The 22,903-nt window shown below is 40.5% G+C and overlaps 1 protein-coding gene across 6 annotated transcripts in view; it reads left to right on the top strand.

Annotated features, from left to right (window-relative positions):
- The first annotated feature begins 580 nt into the window (after window positions 1–580).
- Window positions 581–22,903, top strand: part of pald1a (phosphatase domain containing paladin 1a) — a 48,566-nt gene continuing 26,243 nt past the window's right edge. Inside the window, exons 1-19 of one of the 6 annotated variants that reach the window (XM_063893583.1) lie at window positions 637–773; window positions 4,239–4,284; window positions 9,879–10,067; window positions 10,255–10,357; window positions 11,578–11,757; window positions 12,211–12,375; window positions 12,466–12,626; window positions 13,182–13,257; window positions 14,062–14,210; window positions 14,353–14,449; window positions 14,810–14,914; window positions 15,251–15,346; window positions 15,429–15,563; window positions 15,833–15,949; window positions 16,353–16,532; window positions 16,688–16,885; window positions 19,220–19,360; window positions 19,485–19,556; window positions 22,579–22,719. In XM_063893583.1, the coding sequence (XP_063749653.1) occupies window positions 9,892–10,067; window positions 10,255–10,357; window positions 11,578–11,757; window positions 12,211–12,375; window positions 12,466–12,626; window positions 13,182–13,257; window positions 14,062–14,210; window positions 14,353–14,449; window positions 14,810–14,914; window positions 15,251–15,346; window positions 15,429–15,563; window positions 15,833–15,949; window positions 16,353–16,532; window positions 16,688–16,885; window positions 19,220–19,360; window positions 19,485–19,556; window positions 22,579–22,719 (2,292 nt within the window). In that variant the 5' untranslated portion in view covers window positions 637–773; window positions 4,239–4,284; window positions 9,879–9,891. Of the gene's footprint in view, window positions 774–3,950; window positions 4,285–6,503; window positions 6,658–7,857; window positions 7,935–8,483; window positions 8,507–9,878; window positions 10,068–10,254; window positions 10,358–11,577; window positions 11,758–12,210; window positions 12,376–12,465; window positions 12,627–13,181; window positions 13,258–14,061; window positions 14,211–14,352; window positions 14,450–14,809; window positions 14,915–15,250; window positions 15,347–15,428; window positions 15,564–15,832; window positions 15,950–16,352; window positions 16,533–16,687; window positions 16,886–19,219; window positions 19,361–19,484; window positions 19,557–22,578; window positions 22,720–22,903 lie in introns of those variants that run through there. The other 5 variants (XM_063893581.1, XM_063893582.1, XM_063893580.1 and 2 more) reach the window with 5 other exon arrangements.

Below are 22,903 nucleotides of genomic sequence, written 5' to 3'. Positions count from 1 at the left end.
GAAATGGACCAATCTCTAGAATGAATACTTTTAGTACTTTATGTATGTATTGATGTTAATACTTTGTAATTTTACTTGAGTAACATTTTGACTTTTATTTGGAACTGAGTATTCTTACACTCTGGTACTTCTACTTTAACTTAAGTTCAAGATCTGAGTACTTCTCCCATCTCGATTTAAAGTGTAGGCAAATGGCCAATAAGGAATTTTAGTGACCATACCTTGCTTTTTGTATGAATAATCATATGAAAGTGCAACACACCATAATAATAACTTCCTTGTTATATAAATACATCCTTGTTATTTTGCATAATAAGATTAAACTATATGTTTAGCTTCCTGTATTTACCCTCAACTACCACTTAAAACCACCTCTCTTTGTTTTTTATCAAAGGAAAATAAATACCAGTCTTTTTAAATGTATTTGTTATTTCATTTGTGTACATTAAAGTCTTGCAGAAGGTCTTTCTTAGTTCATTTTCTAGGTTTTGGGAGTGAAATATTTTGGTACATGAGACTATCAAAGCATCGAGTATGGCCGCAGAATGCGCATGCGCTGTCCCGTCTTTTATCCACATAGCGAAATCCTTTTCCTCGTAAATTTCCCGAGAAAGGAGAGAAAAAAAGAGAAAAAAATCAATGGATGTTGTTTTTTGCAGTAGTATAAACACAGAGCCGTGCAGCTCGGTAACTTCATCAACCCCGGACAAATACTGAAAACATGTTATCTTGAATGCCAGACGCATTTTTTTTAACCACCGTGTGCTGAAATGGTGAGTAGTTTAAACGTTTACGGCTTGTTGCAAGAGCCACGGCAGACGAAAAGTTAACATTCATTAACATTATTTTACATTTGCGCATGCTAAGACTCTCACGGTTTGTTTACATCTTTGCTTATTGTGTAAGATTTTGTGAATATTTGCAGCTGAGCACTAAGCTAAGCGAAGAGTATCTTCAGAAGTGTTTGTGTGGTTGATGGGGCATACATGTGCTTGGCAGCCCCCACTCTCCATGCCTGCACTGTATTGTGCTCTGCATCTTGCAAATGATTTGTTCCTGGGAAGTTGATCAATGATACGAATTTGGATAATCTAAAACCTTCAGTTTGTAGCTTATATCAGGCAACAACAAAACACATACTTTTTTTAAAGATAAATGTGCAGATATGTTTTTTATTTATTTTAAAACACACATTTCCTCACAAATGTGATATTTAAAAAGTGTGGGTATGCACCACATAGGCCTACCTACTCTACCTTTGTTATTTAAAAATCATTCAAACCAAGTGCAAGCTATAGATTTACCACTAATAATAAGGAATTTCATGGCAACTTTATATAAAACTGCCAAAACAACAACTTTCCCACATGTATAACATTTTGCTATGCATGTTGTTCCCAAACATGATCTTAAATGCTCAAAATATACTATATAATAGCCAGATATGTTATTATCAGCTCATTGGCAGAAAGAGATAAGATAAGATAAGGTAAGATGGATGTTTATTTATCCAAGTGGGAATATAAAAAGCACTTTGAGTGTGATTTTTTTTTTTGTGTGAATGCAATGCAAAAACTTAATATTTTTCTTTGAATGTATTCGATCAGTGCAAAAGTAATGTCTATAGAATTGATAAACATTCATAAAATGTGCCAAGCAGCCTCCCATTAGGTGTTATGTGCAACATTAAAAGTCCACTGCAGAGTTAAACAAAACAGTATCTTCTTTGATGTATTGTATTCCCAGCTGTCGTTTGATTTAGCCTGTGCAGCTGGAATCTCCTCTGTTCATATCACCTTACCTCACATCCTGGGGGAAGACAGAAACTGGTTCTTGCCAATCCAGAGTGCAGATCAACCCGTGAACATCACAATTAATCAAGCGCGAGAGCATGACACTTGTCGATGAATGGACACCTGGATCATAAATGATTGAGCTATTCATTTTTGGCTTAATGATAAGAGGCTTAACTTAGAGCCTAACTCTAGTGTGACTTATTATCTTTTATACAACTATTGATGGGAAGTGGTTATATTGGTTGGGAATAATAAAGTGAAAGCGGAGGTCAAGTCAGATTTGTAATATTTAATCAGAATATATGTAAGTCGCATTCAGGTTTAAAGAGTCTAAACTGTCAAACACCTGTTTAGAATTGAAATAGTTTTCATAAGATACATGTGAGGGCTCACATCTGTGACAGGAGCAATCTTGTTTTCACGCCAGAGTGCAATGGAAAACTTCTACCACAAGGTGTCATATTTGGTTGCTGGACACAAGTGGATGTGTAATATCCCCCAAATTGTGTTTCTTTGGGTGACTGGATGAAAAGTTCATCTTCCCAGGAGCATTAGGGATGGTGGTGTACTTAAACTTGTCCCTATACTTTAAGAAAATATAGATATAATCGAAAATAACATTCAAAATAATCATAATGTAACTATGATTTTCATACTACTGCTAGCAGCTGAACTTCAGCTGAGATGAAATATGTTCATCTTCTATATCCATCCTTCCTGTTACTATTAAGGCTTTTAGCAAATTGGCTTTTTTGGGGATGAGACAGACACCAGACCTGAGAAAGGATTAAGATAAGACAGGTGATATTAGCCGTATGCTCTTTTTTTCCATTTAAGCAGAGACATTGGGCAGAGAGGAAGTGTTTCTTTATCTATTACAGAACATCCTTTTCCTGCAAATCTGCTTTATCGCCATCTAATAAATAAATGGACGGAAATAATGGGGTTTAACCTGCCTGAGTAAGATGATGTGTCACTTTGGAGCTTTATTTAATTTAATTCTAAATATTTTTGTGACATCTACTAGACTGCTTCTTGTCTCTTGATATTTGATTTTGATCTCAAAAAATCCCACTACAAAGGGTGTGTTTAAGATTGCTCATTTTCCGGATTGATTCATTCATGTTCTGCCGTTTGTGGGCCATGGGAGGGGTTTGTTTCACATTCATCGTTTTGCAAGAACATCAGAGAATCTGTCTGCCCTTCTGCAGCAGGAAGGAAGGAACAGGTGTGGCAGCTGTAGATTTTAAATCCATATCTCAAAAACCACTCATCACTTTTGCAAATGCACTTCATTTGGACATTATCATGTGACAGAATGCACATTCTTTTGTAAGAACATATTCCCACAGGCAGCCAGTCAGACGATAAGATAGATTTTTTTGTTTACTTGTTTTGATTCATAGTTGTGTTGTGAGATATGTTGCAGATTGTTGTGCATTTTGTTTTGCTCTTGCTTAATGCAACCCACAGGATGAAATAGGACACTTATTGCATGATGAGACGGTCTGACCTCAGGGTTACGACTACAAGAGACAGAGCACACAGCCCATTGCAGCTGAACCTCAAGCTTAAATCTAAGTGTTTGCCCAGCTGTAAGCCTGTTTGCCTTCAACATTGCATGTGTTAACCGCTAATGAATGAAGTAATTAGAGCATCGTAGTGAATTAGGCTTACGTGATGTCATCTGTGTGGAGTTGTTACTGGTTTTCAGCCTGCTGGCAGGTCTACATTACATCAGTGAGGGTCAACTGCTGCAGCTGATTGTAATAATTTCAATAAGTGAAGGTTTAATTTATGTGTTTGAGACGGTTGTTAAAAGGTCTGCCATGTGTGGGAGGCATTGTGCTGCCAGGAGGCTCCGGTAGTGATTGGATGGCGAAATGCATGATGAGTAAGCCTCTGTGGGTCCGCCCCCACATCCTCTTTACACACACACACACACACACACACACACACACACACACACACACACACACACACACACACACACACACACACACACACACACACACACACACACACACACACACACACACACACACACACACACACAGTTGCACACACAAATACTGGCATGCGTGACAGCTTGTCATGCGCAGGGGATACAGACAAAAAAGTAAAACAAAAAAACAAGTGTGCATGCCATCACCCCTTTAAACATCCGCAGACATAGAGCTGTGTCCCCCCCTCCTGTGGCTTCTCTGCAGACTGTCAAGGATCTGTCCTTACTGGAAGACACGTTCACTGACTCGCTCTATATGGACACCTTAATGATTCCGCCGCCTGCCGTAGTGTGATCAGCGGGAAGAGATAGACTGCCTCACAGATCAGAGAGAGCAAAGCCAGCGGGGATGTCTGACTGAGGCTGCCTGCCAGAGAGCTGTTATTTTAGTTTATTTTTAACCCACTATTTTTCTGTCTTTTAACTGTGTTCCTCAGAGGCTTGAGCATCTTTTGGATGGGGTACTGATCAGCTGAATGTCAGGTATAGTTGTGATACTTCTTTGTGGCTTATGGTTGCTCATACTTGGACAGAAATGTAAACTGCTACTGTGTCAAAAAAAGGATCTAAATCCATCAAGGAATATAAAAGCTACTTTGCTCTTGCAGAGAGGTAAACTTTCATTTAGCACTAGTCACACCAGTACCACCTATTAGTAGTCATGTTTGATGTCCACAGAGCTACATGAATTACATTCTTATGGCATGTGATGCCTGGTCTCTCCTCTGAAGTGTTTACTGGCATTCCTTTACCAGAGGACCAGCGCTTGTTTGACAGTATTCTGGCTTCCTACATTGACTTAGAAAATGCTTCTGGTAAATCGAGATGTGTTTGCGCATACAGAAGTTTACCACTTCAGTCTGAGTGGGGAGAGAAGCATATACTAAAATCTATGTACAATCTCTCCAGGGAGAGGTTCTCTGAGGGAGTGACTTGTAAAAAAAAATACTGTCAGTCGGTGGGTGGTGCTTACAGAATATTGTGGTCAAGATGTTGGGGTTACAAAAAAATGTAAGCCACAGTACTTCAGCCTTGAAATCATAGGGGGATAAAATTGCCATCTTGGAAGAAATAAATTACAGGCAGGGTTTTAAAAATAGATTTGCACGCCACTTTTAGCAGCTCAATGTCAAGCTGTGATGAAAGCAAGAATGCAGAAGGCTAAAGGTTATTCATGTGATTTAAGTCCTATTCACTGCAGTAGCATGGTTTGTTGCTGTGTCACTCACAGTCCCAGCAGCTGCTTTTACTTGAGAAAAAAGTGTTTTCAATCAAGTGTTTTCAAGTCAATGTGTGCACTTTGCTTATCTGGACTATCTTTCTCTCAGTGTGAAAGCTATTTGTGGTTAGTTTGATCAGATTTGGAAATCACATTCGTGAACAATGCTTCACATGGCTTCCTTTTTGTCACAATCACCTTTTGAACAGGCTGTTTGGCGATTTTATTTTGGAAAGAAAAAACAAACATCAGAGCTCTAAGTTGACACAAATGCACAATGAGGTCTTTGGAACAGTTGAAGGAAAACAATAAAAAGATTTTCTGCAGAGGAAGAACTGAGCTCATATCCGCGCAGCACTGATATTTAGCTCAGGAACTAGCAATGTCCTGTGGAATCACTCCTGCATGTAACCCTTAACCTCATTGGTGGAATATGTGTACAGCTGCAGGGAGGAAGTTTCAGAGAGTACAACCAAGCATTTCCTGTCAAGGTGTGCTGACACTTACTCACACTGGCTTGTGTGACTGGGCTGTATTGAATGGTTTGGTGGTTCAGTGTCCTGTGATGAGTGAGAAACTGAGAGACATTGTGTCATTGTTGTGAATTAGACAAGGATTGGATTACACCAAACTTTTTATTAGATTAGATTCTTGAGTAATGCTGAACAGTCTTTTGCACATTCTTGCACAGGCAGTTTTCCGAAGCAACACAAACTAATGTTTCTTATCTTGAATGCATATAATTCTGCACTTTTTTATGCGGTTTTGTGTAGCCAGTAGGCTTTCAGACTTTAACATTGGCAGACTGAACAAGTAGCTACAGTGGAGACCAGAAATGCCCAGGATCCTTGAATAGGATGAGCAAAGTGTCCAAGCAAATTGCATTGGATTTGGACTTTTATTTGTGGTTCTTGCTGCCAAACTTGTGAATCTCTCCTCCAGCTTGATATGGGAGGATGTGTTGAAAGATCGCCTGGGCAAAGTGATACCCATCTCCCTTGAACCCCTGCATCTCTTGTGAATGAAGAGTTCTCTGCATCCTTCCTCGGGGCCACCAACAGATGCATCCTGCAGCTGCACGCTCTTTCCTGTCTGCACTCAGGCCCTTTTGTCTGAAGACGTTTCTAAAGCAAAGTTGGGACACCGGCAGAATTTAAATGGGGCAGCCCTGAATGAAGCTGGCTGGCTTGCAGGAGGTTCCAGTTTCCATGGTTGTTATTTTCCCTGTGCAATCAGTGAATTTAAATATTAGTGCACTTGAATAGATTCGACCAGCTGTTAACAGAGTGGCTGTATGAAAAAAGCTAAGTTGAACTCAAGATCAACTTGTTTTTGTTTGGTCCAGTTCGTCTTGTCGTTTTATTGGCCTCACATGCAGTGCGACACTTCTCTTGTTGACATGTGGGGTAAACAGCGTCTCTGATGAGTTGCCTTGATTGGATCTCCAGTAGGATGTTTATGACGGAGGGCTATTTCTACTCAGGCCTCCGCCCCGGCTGCCTGCCCGCCCGCTCACTAGAGCACGCCTGCCCATGCTGAAATCAGTGTTGCTGACAGGCTGAGCTTGTGTGAAGCAGAAACTTCCGTATCTGAGTGTGTGTGCCATGGCCACGCAGCAGAGGTGACAGGCTGTTAAGGTAAGACAGAGGAGGGTTTTTTCTAATACATCTGTGTCAGTGAGCAAGCTACTGTGTGTGCTGCATTTTCTTTGGACGCCTGTTATACAAAACCTTCTGTCAGGATGTATCGGCCTTGTGTATCTCTCTTTTACAAAGAGAACTCCCACATGGGTTCAGAAATGGGAAGCTCTAGAGGGGATGAGGAGAATGGGAGAATCAGTTTGAGTGTTTATAGACCTTCGACTGAGCCACATGAGCATGCATATTACCATGCATGTCTGTGGTGGTCGGTAAAGGAAACCTACTGATTAAATGTCCTTAAAGTGACAGAGGGATACATAAGGAATGCACAGACTGTAAGCTCTGTTTTCAGTACAAATAAGAAGTCAACGAGACACAGAACTTATCTTGTATCTATCATGTCTCATTTTATACCTAAACATGACATACTGTAACTGTTCATGTTTGATATATTTATATCAGGTCAGTTTTATTTGAATAGTTCAAAATGACAAATTATTTTGTTCAAAGGGCTTTAGAATCTGTATAGCATACAACACCCCCTGTCATTAGACTCTTGGTTAATTGGACAAGGAAATGCTACCCAAAATTCAGTTTCAAGGAGGAAAAAGGGGAAGAAACTTCAGAAAGGGCAACGGACAAGCGATCCCTCTTCAAACAGTTTTGCTCTCTCCTTCTGCAGCGGGTCAACTAACTTTTGGCGTCTCAGTAGTGGACGAACGTGTATCAATGTTCTGATGGTTGAAGGTAACATTTTGGAAACCTTTTGTGAAGCTGTAAACAGTGAATTTTTGGTATATTTGATTGACAAAAAGATAGATTTTCTGTTGACAGATTAATAGTGATCATTCCTTTGTACTGCTCACTGTACAGTGCAAGAGTCAACTGTGTCGTCTTTGCGTCCCTGTGGAAGGGAGCTGAACTTTAGCCATCTGGCAGCCAGATGTACCACTACTTCCTTTGGTCCCCTCCGTAGAAACTTGAATCTCCTGCATGAATGTATTCCCCAACATCATATAGGACGAAGGACGAGGAGGACGCTGTCTGTGAGCTGCAACTCCTGAAGTTTTTGCCAAATGCCAAGCAACTGGGCACTTTGAGCTCCCACAAGGGGTGTTTCCCACCGACTGGGGGTGGGCAATAGGGCTTCAAAAGAGAAAGATTACTTTTTGGATGTGATGCCAACTGCTCACACTCTCTTTTTCACACACCATGGCGGAAAACAAGCAGCGAAGAAAAGGATCTGGGAATACAGATCGCTCCTCATCTCACACGTAAGATGGCAAATTGAAATGGATTGTGGCGGTGTGAAAGATAATTTTGGTGTTGTTTTTCTTTCGGGAAGTCACACAATCTTTGGCAAAAAGAGATGCGTCTGGTATGTGGCGAGGACTCAAATAGATTTGGGCAGCTTCAGCGAGCACGGTATCCTTGAAAACGTTCCTTTTATGGGAATTGGTTAGAGATTCTGCCTCTTTTTACTCCGGGCTTTTTTACTCTGCAGTTATTTATAAGGTTGTTTTTTAAAATAAAACATTCTTGACAAAGTAACAAGCAAATCAAAACATTGTAGTCTCCCCTGTTCTGATGAGAGAAGAGAATCTGTAGCAATTCAAAAGGTCTGGGAGTGCAAGGTTGACCTGCCCACTCAGCTCCAGACGCAACAAAGAGGAGAGTAGCGGTGACTCACCCGGCACTTCTCTCCACTGAGCCTCTCTGCACGATGAGAGTCCGCTCTATTCAAAGCTGGAGATCTCACAGAGGTGCTTTGAGCCTGTCTGTCGCAACAAATACATTTTGATGTCGGATTGATTCTGAGCTTTTGGTCGGCAGCGTTACAGTATCTGTGAGTTTGTGTTGGGTGACATACTGTGTTTTCCTGTGTATTCTTTGTTTGTCTTTCTCAGTGTGTTTGCTGTGGGGCTGTAGGTTCCTGAACAGCTACATGTTATAGATGATGTTGAGGAGCAGTGTTACTTACTGATTGCTAGCTTGTCAGAAGACTTGTTTGTTTATCTGCAGAGCTCCCTGCAAAGCTCACTGTTTATTCAGAGGAGAGGAGGATTGCTTGAAGTCTGTGGCTGGCTCGCGTGGGGGTCTGAGTGCTCGGTATCAAGCTGTATGATTAAAATACAAATACTGTCACACTCAAATCCAATCCCATGGTTCTATAACGGAGTTGTTGAGATATGAGTTAAATGATGGTTGTAATTTGAGTGCTGACCAAACCTTGAATTGGGATCATAGGTCAATGGCTTAATGTCTGCACGTTCTATATTTCCGAAAAGACTCACAAAATGACTCCTTTTCTTTTATTGCGCAATTAACATGTATGTGATATCACATGACCTTAACTCTTTGTCGATATAAAAACATCCCATGGCTCCAGTTTGATTGTTTTGATTGTCGAAAACAATATCTCGTAGTTACATTTCTTTAAGATTCAACTTCTGGATAGTACCTGTGTGCTCACACATTTTTCAAACCTTCATTCACCATCATGAATGGATCAATATATTTGGACAATATAAAATATTATCTCTCATTTACTGAGGCTTAGATAAGAACATTGATACGACTCATGTCTGACAGTTAAATATAAAGCTACAGCCACCAATAAGTTAGCTGAGCTTCACTCGGACTGTAAACAGGGTAAGAGCTAGTCTTGCTAGTCTAAATATAAAAATAAATCTTTATGCTGGCACCTTGGCTCCTCAAAAGGTCACTGACAATATTGTTTTAATATCGGTAGAAAGGTGGAAGTCATAAATTTATGTTTTTGCTCTTTATTACAAATGAAGCTAACTGGCTGCTGGCTGTAGCTTCATATTTAGACTACAGAGATATGAAAGTGATTTAGTGTATTACTATTACCCAAATTGACTGAGAGATGGATGTACATTGCCATTCCAAGAACAGACTGTTTCAAACTTTAAAAGGGGAAAAAACTGTTTTTCACTTGAAAACGTGTTAATTAATAAAAGTGTACCTCTTTCATTTGATTTAACAATGTAACCGTCTTCTCTGTGGGACTAATAAAGGTATTCTGACATATTTTTAATAAAATATCAATGCTTTAAATAAATTCAGTGAGAGACATGCAAGTGTCGTCACTCCCCAAATATACTGCATGTGTTGCCTCTGTGTGCGGGTTTTTTTTCAGTGTGTCTGAGTGTGTTAGTATCCTGTTTCTGAGTCCGCTGCGATGTCATTCACAGCTGCTTGTGGAGCATGGGTACAACTGCCAGCGCCGCACCACAGCCTGTTTCTCCACTTGAGTGTGTCCATGGCAACGGGATGGCCGACAGCAGGCAGTCTCTTAGCATGAGCCCCTTTCAGACAGTCAACATCCACAACAACAAGGCCAAGTCCATTATCACCAACAAAGTCGCACCTGTCGTCATCACGTAAGTCCCTCCCCGAATCCGCGTTGTCACAATTGGGTGTTAATCGTCTTTGATCACTGTGGCGACATCCCCCAGTGTTTGCCCCCGTTATCATCTCATTTGTCAATCCGGGCCTGGCAAATAGTAGCTGATAATTAAATTGACCTCTCTTTACCATCCAGACCTGCTGTTGTTTGCTGTTTTACAGGTATAATTGCAGACAGGAATTCCAGATTCACGATGAAATCCTCAAGACCAACTACAAGCTGGGTCGGATATCAGATGCTTTGCCTGAGCACTACCTGGTGCAGGTAAGGACAATCTCTTCCACTCTGTTTCTGAAAGCAAAGATGTGGACTCATCTCACTTTGTATTTACGTCTGCTCTTTTAACATTCACATGTCCAAATTGCAGAGTGGCACAGAACAATTGTCATGCGCTGTTTTATGATCAGGGGCAGCCATTGATAGAGGAATTTTGTCACCATGCTATCAGGGCTTTGATCTGCTCTGTCACCTCTGCTCTGGCTGTTCAGCCATGAAGTGTTTTGTCACTGTTAGCCCACCGCTTCTGTTAACATGTGTATTTAGTGTGTTGGCCAGTAGTAACATCGGTAGGACCGTGTCTGCATTGACTGGATTGATTAAAAACTGAATGAATATCAAATCCCTTTTAAGTAAAGTTTTCATTGGGGGAAAGGGAGACATTGTTTGTAATCAAAATATGCGCTGTCTTTAGTGATTGCTCTTTTTAAAATGTTTTAACCTGGTTTTTCCCCCTCACTGGAGCTGCAGGAGCAAAAACAACACAGTAAAAATAAAATATCAACTATCTACATCAAAGATTTTCTGTATCACTATTCACTTAATATTGTGCTATAGAGCATATTTAAGCAAAGGGCTTATTTTTCCCTTTCATTTTTCAAACTTCCCCTGCTAGTATTGCATTAAAAGTATTGCAATTTGTAAGTATTAATTTTGTAGTCCGTCTCTTTCCACAAAGTGGCAAAAGTGATTGTGAATGGAATATTCAAAAATAGGATTATTTGCCAGCACAGCTTTACCAATCTGGGCATTTTACCAACCTGCAACAGGATCCAAATGCAGACCTAAAACCCACTCATCACTGATGTGTATTATAAGATTATGGCAAACTTGAAAATACTTAACTTAATACATATGTTAGCAAATTGGAATCATTATTTTATACTTGACACTAACAATTCATGAAAAAGTCAATATTTTGAGAGATTGTGACCTACTCATCTTTCAGAGATGCCGTGTCAGATTTTGTATTTGCCAACAAAAAAAGAAAGAAATAGATTTTGGCCACTTTCCAATAGTTTGGGTGTTTTCAGTGTGTGTAAAGACTTAAGTAAGGGTGTAAAGGATGCCAGTCATTTTCCACACATAAACATTATTTTCAGATTTATCCACCCGCTAAAGTGTTGACATATTTTGCAGAATATAGAAATGCTGTGGAAGCTGGAGAAAGGTTGTGTATGAGTCTTGAAAATTGCATTGCTTTCCAGGGGGAGTATTTCATGGTCCAGGATGTGTACAGCAAGGCAGATGTCCTCAATACCACGGGCAGCTACGGAGCGCCCAACTTCCGCCAAGTCAAGGGATCCTACCCGCTGTACGGGATGGGTCAGCCCAGCGTGAATGGCTTCAAACAAGTTCTTCAGAGGCTCCAGGCGCAAGGAAACGAGGTCACTGTTTTTTCTTTTGTAAACGCAATGACAGCCCAGCAAGCTTACTTTAATTTGTTGAGTGGTAGATTTTATGCCCTTAATTCTCCTGAGTCGGAGCCTGTGTCGCTCTGCCTGGCCTTATTTCTAGTCGTGTTGTCAGTAAATATTTGAGGAGTCAAGTGCTTAGTGGAGCCTGTGGCTGAACTGTAGAAGTGAGCAAACAGAAAGTTGCGGTCATGTGTACCAGTGGAAAATGAATCTCTCTGCTAACGGCAGCTACACAACTCACTGTAATTAATTAAAATTGACAGAAATGATACGACAGGCTTCCCTAACTCCTGATTTATGTGCTTCATGTCATATGACCACTGATTGTTTCCAGTTGCTTTTGGAAGTGGTGGATTTGAAAGACGGAAACGCACTTTAAAAAAAGCTATTTTGATCTTTAATGTTGTGTGCTTTTTCAAACAGGAGATTATTTTCTTCTGTGTAAGAGAGGAACCAGTGGTTTTCCTGCGTAAGGAAGACAACTTTGTGCCGTACACCCCCAGGAGGAAGGAAAACCTTCACGAGAACCTCCATGGCCTGGAAAAGGAGGTGCTGGTGGAGAGCCTGGAGCTCACTATGAGGAAGGAGGTAACTACATACTCAACATTTGCACAAGTTTTTTTGGGCAACAAAACAGCTTATAGCAGTATTAAAAACAGCCTCTCCATTCCTTTACAGCTCCATGACTTTGCCAAGCTCAACGAAAACATTTTCTATGTGTACAACGACATTGAGTACTTTAAAGACGAGCCCCAGAAGATCACCATCACGTGCGAGGAGGACATCCATGTGACAGAAGAGCTCTATAAGAGGCCCGTGTTCACCATGCCGACCTACAGGTTGTTTACATTGTTCCTTTATTGGCCCTTAGCTCCTCCGCTCACACGTCAGTTAAGATGTGTGTGGCTGCCTGCAGTAGAATATACAGGGCAGTTTATAAATAGCGCCGCTTGTTTTTGCAAAGGCTGGGTGCCCTTCTTTTTCTGAAGAAAAAGGGGCGGCAAAAAGTTAAAGATTGCAGCATCCTGTTTGCAATCAGATCACCATTATCAGCTTTATTAAGATATCTAGAGTTGCACACAATATTTCCAGGGCAAGAAGATATATATTTCCCCAAAGAGAGCGACTTTTTTGCAGTCCAAAGAAAGCAGCAGGATGTTTTATTATAGATAGTTTAAGTTGCAGGTGGTGTATATTTTAATTTTGATCTCTCCCATCATCCCTTGGGGATTTTGAAAGGAAGTTTCCCGTAAGATTTGTGAGCACTGCATGAGGGAACTCAGCTGTTGATTCTTACTTCACCTGATGCGCTGTGTGTTATGGCCTACACAAGGGCAATATTGACACAACACAGGCACAGGTTCAACTCCGGGTAACAATCTGTTGTATTGTAGGTACTACAGATTACCACTACCAATGGAGGGAGCCCCTTTGGAAGAAGATTTTGACGCGTTTGTTAACATACTCAGGGTAAGTTTGCATAAAAAACGTCAGTCATGATACACCAATTAAAACAACCTTGTTTGGTCGTGCTCCTCTTGAGGGGATCTTGTTTTGATGTGCCTTTTTAAAGTTATTTATGACTGCAATATTGGAGAGCATCTGGAATTTCTCACAGAGGTAAGGAAAAGGTCACAGTTTCTTTTTTTAATCCACATAAATCCTTTTGAATCTGGCCTCTCACCATTGCCATTAATCACCAATATCTGTGATAGGTAATAAAAAGGGCAGAAAAACCTACAGTATGGTCATCCGCTCTGTCTGGTTTCCGTCCTGCACGACACTCATACAGGATGTTCCTTTTCGTTTTGTTTTGCCCTTTTTTGGACTCCCTGGCAGCAGCTGGTCCAGTTCCCTGTGGTTGGAAAGGGGCTCCTTTTTTAAACCAGTGTTTGGATCAGAGCTTTACAGAGTAGCCTCACTTTTTCTTTTACTTGTCCTTCTAGAAGTTTTTATGTTGAAAGATCTCTGGCAATTATAACTTTCAGGATTTTCCCTTCCTTCATATTTCTGTGGTTTAAACAGACTTTTAATTTAGACATTCCTAACCTCAACTCTGATATTTCCATTGTATTGTCGCGTTGATTTTGTGACTTGCAGTTGAAAATGCATTTAGGCCTCAGGATTAAAACTATGCTAAATTTGGCTATGTTATTTTTAATGACTCTGTGTGGCAGGTTATATGTAACCATTTTTAACTTCCCTAACAACCTTAATGATATACCACATTGCATCTCGGTTAGTGACAGTGTTCTGTATGTGCTCTGTTTCCAGGAAAGCCCCAGCTTGTCTCTGGGCCAAGATGCATCCCGGCCGCTTCCCGCTCTGCTCTTCAGCTGCCAGGTGGGCGTCGGCAGAACCAACCTAGCCATGATCCTGGGCACGCTGGTCATGAACCGCCTGAGGGGTGACTCACAGCCACAGTAAGAGCTTAAGTCTATTTGGAAAAACTTAGAATGACATCACGTTTGTTGATACAGCATATTGATGCAGCTTTGAACGTTCAATGGAAATTTTCTTAAGCCACGTAAGATAGCAATTGACCTTGTTTGTCTCATTTTGCAGAGTTGAGAATACAGCAGCTTCAGAGCCCAAACCACTGTTCAAGGTCATCGAGTCTCTGATCAACAAGCTGCCTAATGGACAGCAGGTCATGGAAGAGGTAAAGTAGAAAATCAACACCACAACATGCGGTTGAACTAATAAATGAGGAGAAAGCATCTTGTGGTCCAAAACAAGTTTCATCCTCCTCTTTTCAGTGATATAAAAGACATCTTACGTTAAGCAGTTAAAAGATTGAAATGTATTTGTAAATACCTCGATTCAGGATATTCCAAAGGTGGAGAAGGAGTAGTTCTAAGGTTGGAAAAGCCAAATCAAATGCATCTATATTTATATAACTTAAAACATTTCCGGAGGGGATCTTTTAATTTGAGATATTAAAAGGTAGAAAGTTAGTTATTTTCATTTTATTTGTCTTTTTATTATTTTGAAGTTGTTAATGTCTTGTTTCCTCTTACAGGTTGACCAGGCTATTATCCTGTGTTCAGAAATGCACAACATAAAAGAAGCAATATATGAGAACAAAAGTAAGCTGGAAGGAATTGGAGAAGATTATCAAATTCAGGTTAGTAATGATCTTGTTTTTGTGTGATTTAGCACTGCCTTCATAAACCTGGAATTTCTTTTTAAAGGTACCTTGTTCAATAGATGTTGATTGATTTACAACTGCTCCTGCTGCTCCATTTATGTGCTGCTAAATAAAGCCTGAGTGAAGTAGAAATCAAAGTGGTATTATTATTATTATGATGATGATGACGGAAAAAGGGCCTTTTCGAGTTGGGCCTCTTGAGCTGATGAAGGACTTTATAGATGTTTGTATAATTTTCTCTCATCTGTCAGGAAATCAGTGGGTTGCAGAGAAAAACTTTAAACAGATATTAAAACGTGCTTTTGTTTTCAGGGAAGCAGTACCAAAGACTACTTTCTTTACAGAACCATGCAGAGCTTGGAGCGCTACTTCTACTTGATTGTTTTTAATGCATACCTCCATGAACAGGTAATATTTGTTTCTAAATATCCTTATTGATATAAGTAAAAATGGTTACAAGCCATTAAAATAACTCTGTTGTATTTTGCAGTATCCTCTTGCCTTCATGTCCAACTTCAGCCATTGGATGTGCTGCCATGCGTGGCTCTACAGGTTACTGGCCTGCATGGACCTATCACAGCTCTCCGCTTCGGCCGCGCTGGTCACCAGAGGAGCTCGCGTCCTGGTGAGGAAATCAGCCGCACACACAGAATAATTACTTTTATCTGTGTCTCTTCTCTGAATCAAAATCCAATATTGTTCAGAACATGCATATATCTTCAGTGTTTCTGCATACAAATGTTACTGCAATTTTTAAAATACTGATAAAGCTTGTCACATGTCAATATTTACTTCAAGATATCTCAGATCTCTCACAGTCTTCCCACGCAGTTATGTAATCATCTATATCTTCCGGATATTACATGCGATGTATAACTGCTTGTGTCTGCACAGGTTGCTGATGAGTGTTTGGCTCCCGACGTGCTCAGCACAGTGAAGGAGATGAAGGCGGTCAACTTCAGACGAGTGCCCAAGATGCCTGTTTATGGAATGGCTCAGCCAACATCAGAGGTGCAGCATCTCATTTATCTTAGATTAATAGAAAAAAAGCTTATTTATTTGGGACAACATTTAATCAAACACCTCCTTAACATAATTTTGAGCAAATAGCTTTTAACACTTGCCTTTCTAAGTTGATTTGTTTGGCTTCTTGGGATTAAAACAAGTGCACACAGAAGGAAAAGAATTGGCAAGATGTATTTTTTTGATACAATTCCCATTTACCCCAGAAAATTGGAACTTTAAATGGACAATTTTGTAATATGCAACCTTGCTTTCAGGAATATCCATCAGATTATATATAGACCTAGGAGGAGTGACTCATCATCATTTCAACTCGCACGTTCACCTCAGGATGCTGGAGCCGGACATTAGCTCTTTACCGTCTAATTGTAAACTTCCCGTGTGTGTGCAGGCTACCGGAGTAGTGTTGGCCCATCTGACAGATGAGAAAAGGAAGCATGGCCACGTGTTGTGGGTCAACCTGCAGGAGGAGCTGGTGCTGGAAGCAAACGGTCAGATCTTTACACCGAGGGAGCCCTCGTGCCTGGACCAGCACATTCCTATCCCATTGTCTGACCCACAGCAAATAGAGGTAGAGTGCTGCTTTTTGGGAATTTTTTAGGGCAGTTTCAATCAGATAGGTGATTAAGAGTGTCTGACACACTAGTTTTACTATCAGAAGCTTAAGAAATTGGCCCAGCAGAATTAAAAATGCTCAAATGACCCCCCCCCCCCCCTGGTCTGTAGAAACTGGAGACATCTCTGAAGGAGGAGATCCTGCGAGCTCAGAAGTGGCTTGAGGTGATGCTGGAGCAGGAGAAACAGATGAAGATGTTTAAAAGCTGCCTGACGGTCCAGGAGATCTTCAACCAGCACAAGAGCTCTCACCAGGGCCTCATCACCAAACGCATCCCCCTGCCAGACTGCAGCGCCCCAAAAGAGGAGGTAAGGATGTGAAGGAGGTGCATGATAATAACACGTGTGCTCACAAACAGGCAGGCATGAAGAGTTGAAGTAGCTCCCAGGTTCCCTTTTATGCTACTTTTTAATAAATACAGCGGGTAATATAAGAACACGTCACCATTTGGTGCTATTGACATGACATTTTCGTCAGATTTCGGTAACAACCCATGCAAACCATAGATGCCCATAAATTAAGTTACGTGTATTAAAATGGAATGACACAGGGAAAAAGTATTGAACACGCTAACTGAAGTTTATTTAATACTTTGTACAAAAGCCTTTGGTAGTAATGACAGCTTCAAGATGCCTTCTGTATGGAGAAACTACTCGCATGCATTGCTCAGGTGTGATTTTGGCCCATTCTTCCACACAAACAGTCTTCATTTGAAGGTTCCGTGGGCCTCTTCTATGAACTCAGATCTTTAGTTCTTTCCATAGATTTTCTATTGGATTCAAGGCAGGTGATTGGTTGGGCCATTCTAGCAGCTTTATTTTCTTTCTCTGAAACCAATTGAGAGTTTCCTTGGCTGTGTGTTTGGGGCCATTGTCTTGCTGAAATGTCCACCCTCGTTTCATCTTCATCATCCTGGTAGGTTTTTATCAAGGATGTCTCTGTACATTTTTCCATTCATCCTTCCTTCAATTATATGAAGTTTGCCAGTGCCGTATGCTGACAAACAGCCCCACACCATGATGTTCCCACCTCCAAACTTCTCTGTTGGTATGGTGTTTCTGGGGTGATGTGCAGTGCCATTTGACCTCCAAACATGGTGTGTATTATGGCATCCAAAGAGTTCAATTTTGGACTCATCTGACCAGACTATATTCTCCCAGTATTTCACAGGCTCGTCTAAATGGTCTTAGGGCGGTGGTGGCGAAGTCCATAGGGGGTTGGCCTGGGAACTGGAAGGTCACCAGTTCAAGTCCCCGAAAGACCTAGTGCCACCGTGGTGTCCCTGAGCAAGACACTGGTTACCTACACTGCTCCCCGGGCGCCGTACATAATGGCAGCCTACTGCTCCTAACACTAGGATGGGTCAAATGCAGAGACCGCATTTCGTTGTCCTAGTACTTGTACTCTGTGCAATGACAATAAAGTTGAATCTTATCTTATCTTATGTTGTGCAGCAAACTTTAAACGAGCTTCAACATGCTTTTTCTTCAGCAATGGAGTCTTGCGTGGTGAGCGTGCATACAGGTCATGGTGGTTGAGTGCATTACTTATTGTTTTCCTTGAAACAAATGTACCTGCTAATTCCAGGTCTTTCTGAAGGTCTCCACAAGTGGTCCTTGGCTCTTGGACAACTCTTCTGATAATTCTTTTCACTCCTCTGTCAGAAATCTTGCGAGGAGCACCTGGTCGTGGCTGGTTTATGGTGAAATGATGTTTTTTCCACTTCCGTGTTATGGCCCCAACAGTGCTTACTGGAACATTCAGAAGTTTAGAAATCCTTCTGTAACCAATGCCATCAGTATGTTTTGCAATAATAAGGTTGAGAAGGTCTTGAGAGATCTCTTTGCTTTTACCCATCATGAGATCTTTCTTGTGACACCTTGGTAATGAGAGACCTTTTTATAGGTCATCAGTTGGGACTGAACCAGCTGATATTAATTTGCACTGACAAGGGGCAGGATTGCTTTCTAATTACTGATAGTTTTCAGCTGGTGTCTTGGTTTTCCATGCCTTTTTGCACCTCCCTTTCTTCATGTGTTCACTACTTTCTTCCCTGTGTCATTCCATTTCAATACACATAACTTAATTTATGCACATCTATGCTTTGGTTTCTTTGCATGTGTGGATTGCATGGGTTGTTACCTACATCTGGTGAAAATGTCACGTCGATAGCACCTTTAGAAATATATTTGCTGAGGACGATTGTGACGTGTTCAATACTTATTTTACCTGCTGTATATGTGACAATGGATGAGCTTTGTGCTCCCTCTAGTGGTGAATGATGTTACTGTGAGCCTTTTAAAATATGATGGTGCACAGGTCTAATAATTGTTCTCTTTTCACAACCTATCGTATTTGATTATTTTGTATGTGTTAAGTTTAGATGTTTTACCAGAATGTTTACAGAGGTTTGATGTAAACAAATCATTTTAAATCGGGTTATTATTGCAATTATTTCACATATGAATGTTTTTTATTTCGCTAAAAATATATCCAATTAAGATTATTTTAAAATGAAAATAATGTGATTTAAGCTTTTTATTGATTTCCCTGTGAGACCTAGACTACGTTCAGGCAAATGAATTCTGTGGTAGTGTTTGTGTGTTTTTGTAAATGAACTGTGTGCGTGTTCTCGTCCTCAGGACTTTGATAAGCTGTTGGACGCCATGAAGAGTGCCTTGGCTGAAGACACACACTCAGCCTTTGTTTTTAACTGCTCCAACGGCAAAGGCAGGACCACGACCGCCATGGTCATCTCTGTTCTGACTCTTTGGCACTTTAATGTAAGACGCTTCATTGATCATCATTTTCCTTCATGTTAATACAATTTCCCCTAAAACGTCTTTGAGGAAAAACATTTAGTTTTCATGGTCCACCGTAACATGAAACTGTTTTCTTGCCCTCCAGGGTTTTCCAGATTTTGGTGATGATGAGTTTGTGAGTGTTCCTGACGCCAAGTACACAAAAGGAGAATTTGAGGTATGCACACAAACAGTGCCTTCTCAAGCTTGAAACACATCATAACAATTAGTAATGTTTCTTAAAAAAAATTGATATGATAGTGAATTTTATATCTTTGGCTTTTAAATGAGGGTCAAACTAATTATATAATCTGCTTTATATTAGTATTAGAAGCAGTAGTGTTAGAAGCGTTCCTGTACTGTTTTAAAACCCTTCACCTCTCTGTTGATGAAGCTTGAATTTCAGTAGTTTAAACTTATTTCTTTGTTTATTCAACTTTAATGTGTATGCTGTAGCTGTGAGCATAAATTGCATGAACCTTCTCTGCACATTTCCCTCAGTCCTTAGAAACGAAAACTTTAATATTTGAGGAACTTAGTGTGGTTGAGACAGAGTTTTTTGAAACCTGTTGTTTTCACTTGTACTCAAAGGGTATTATCAGCAGGGCAGCTATTGTAACGTTCAGTGTTCCCCCAGTACAACATACAACTCTATATTAAAGGGGTACTGTAAAGACCCTTTCCCACTCTGCACCTGTGATTGAAAGCTTTGGCCAAACGACGCAAGAAGCCAAAGCCTTTTCTGCTCTTGTCTGAATAGTGTCTGTGAATTAGAGCTGCCTGGTGTTTTTCTTGGTGCAGAGTTGTGTCAGTGAATCTGTGTTTGGCCCCTGCTGGCCGTGTCCTCGGCTCCATAAAAATGGACACACACAGGCCTCTGCAGGCTCACAATGCCGCATGCCAATCACAGCAGCGCGGCCACCCGAGTTTCTGGGATACACAGAGTGGTCGCTGTGGAAACCTTGTCTGCCTCCAGTTTAACCTCTAATGGATGTGTGATGTTGCTGTCCCCAGTGCATTATCTGCCAAAAGCGTGTTGCCATGGCTGTGAAGTCCAAAGCATCACGTGATTGCGGAGCTGGTGTGATGTAATCCTCTCCGGGTGTGATGTTGCATTGTGGATCCTTATCATTGCAGTGGGTGATGGAGCATCTGTAGCACTGTTTGGATGTCCGTAACGTGGCTTTAACACATTTAATTTAGTTACTAGCTAGTAAAATAAAATTAAAGTTTTATCTTGAAGTGTAAGATATGTTTTTCCCGAGGTATTGTTAGAATAACATTTTTGGTGTTCACAACTTGTTTCTGCTTCCTCCAAATGGCCAAAAGTTCTCAGTCAATCCATCAGTTTGACTTTAGGCTGCATTCGAAGAAATCAGGCGTTGTTGTTATTAGGACAGGGTTGTGCAGCTGTGTGGAAATGTCACATAAGTGACCTATTCGATTGACCCATTTGATTTGAATGCCTCATTAATTGCTCAATACTTTGTTGGCAATAGCAGCAGCCTTACAAACATCATGATTCCCATATGATCCCCACTGCCATAGCCCCAATTCATTACCCACATTCAGATGAATGGTAAGTTTTACTCAACCCCTTACATGTGCAGTTTAAGTCATGAATAGCCTTGAATAAATATGTTCTTTTAATCCTTATATGTATTTGAAGCCGAAAAAAAGTGTCTAAATATCATTCTCCATAAGTGAAATTTCCTTGTATGCCTAATTGGTAATTGTTAACCATTTCAACTAAACGAAAACATACCCAAGAGTTGGGATTGTTTTTATGTATTGTTACACTTGAATAACCTTGATAACATAAAATATAACTAGTGTAAAGTTAGTCTGGGTATGAAAAGGCGTGTTGTGGACTTCCGGTGAAATACAGACTAGGTAAAATAAATGTAAAGGTTTTATGCAATCTGAAAAAGGACAGTGTTAAGGGTGCACTCTGAAGCTGCAAGCCTGCAACAGAATGCATAAGTTATAAGGTTTTCCCTACAGGCATGATGTGTTCTCTGATGCTCTCTCTGGTGTTCCTCCCTCTATGCCTCCTGCTGCTCCTTCTTATCTTTGTTATCATCAGTATTCAAAGAAAACTGGCTGTAGAGGGACTACCAAGCAGGTCTAGTAAATAAGCCTGCCTCAGTTGATTGCCACACAGCACTGTGGTTGACACTGCTGATGGAAACATTCCCAGTGTTAGCCATGTCAACACTGTAAATGAACGTGCCGATATACACTCACACCAATATCTTAATCAGGTCATTAGGTAATCAACCCAGCAGAGCCTTGCAAAATGAACCGTCATCAAAGGACTTCACGATAGCCTGGTTCTTTTAAGCACTTTTCATAGTACTTGGATGAATATTATTATTATCATTGTAAGTGGGAAAAATTATATATTTTGGCAGTGGCATGATGATGCCAGATGCTGCTATTTCTTTAAGCGAAGGCAATAAGCAAAAGCCTTTCGCCTATTGCATAAATTCATACGTAAAGACAATACAAAATATAGTATACAAAAGCCATCAATATAACATAGAGTGCAATAATATAAACACAAATTCTATGCAGGCCATGTGAAATATATATATACAGCATATGTATTAACTGTGAAAAACAACATCCCCCACACAGATAATAGGGAGGAATGTTAAATGCAACTTCAATTAGAAACCTGCAAAGAGCTTAGAAACATGGACATTGTACGATTTACAGGAGCCTTACCTTTTTACAGCATTTTCATTACATTTTTATTGGAGATTTCAAATGCCAGATGTTAAAGAAACTTGAATTTATGCAATGTGTTTTTCTTCAGAAGAAAAATAATAACGTGTAAACAACGGTGTTGCTGCACCTCTTTATAGCATTACCTCTTTAAGGAATGTCTGTTTTTAACTATTTATTCAGGTTCCAGTCATTTGCACAGTGACAGACAGAATGATGGCCCCCTTTTAATTTCACTGTATGTAAAATGTTCTTTTTGCAAACCTGACCAATAAAACTTTGAACTTGAACACCTGCTTCCACCTCATGTGCATCAATCATTACAATGACTTTAGGTGTTAGGCTACGTGGGAGGCAGATGTACCAGAGTTTGTGGTGTTTTTTCTAAATATGCAGTCATATCAAAACTTCTGAAACATTTTTGAAACCTTTGACTTGGAACACACTGTAATAACGTGTTTGCTGTGCAGGTCGTGATGCAGCTGGTGCGTCTGCTCCCCGATGGCCACAAAATGAAGAGGGAGGTGGACATGGCCCTGGACTCTGTCAGCGAGACCATGACCCCCATGCACTACCACCTGCGAGAGATCATCATCTGCACGTACAGACAGGTACAGAACATCTCCCTGGAGTTATTATCACCCAGTAGATTCATAGGGCAAGCGGTGAACACATCTTTAGCTTGTGAAAGAAGATAAAAGTTAACTTTCAAGATAAACAAAAAAAGTAGGGCATGTATAGCTGAAAAAACAAACTTCAGTGTCCATCTTTGTGAATATATTTAGCAATTTGTTG

Source organism: Eleginops maclovinus, chromosome 10, assembly GCF_036324505.1.
Source record: "Eleginops maclovinus isolate JMC-PN-2008 ecotype Puerto Natales chromosome 10, JC_Emac_rtc_rv5, whole genome shotgun sequence".
Lineage (NCBI taxonomy): Eukaryota > Metazoa > Chordata > Actinopteri > Perciformes > Eleginopidae > Eleginops > Eleginops maclovinus.
The sequence above is the reverse complement of the archived record's forward strand: the minus strand, read 5'-3'. Positions and strand labels throughout refer to the sequence as shown.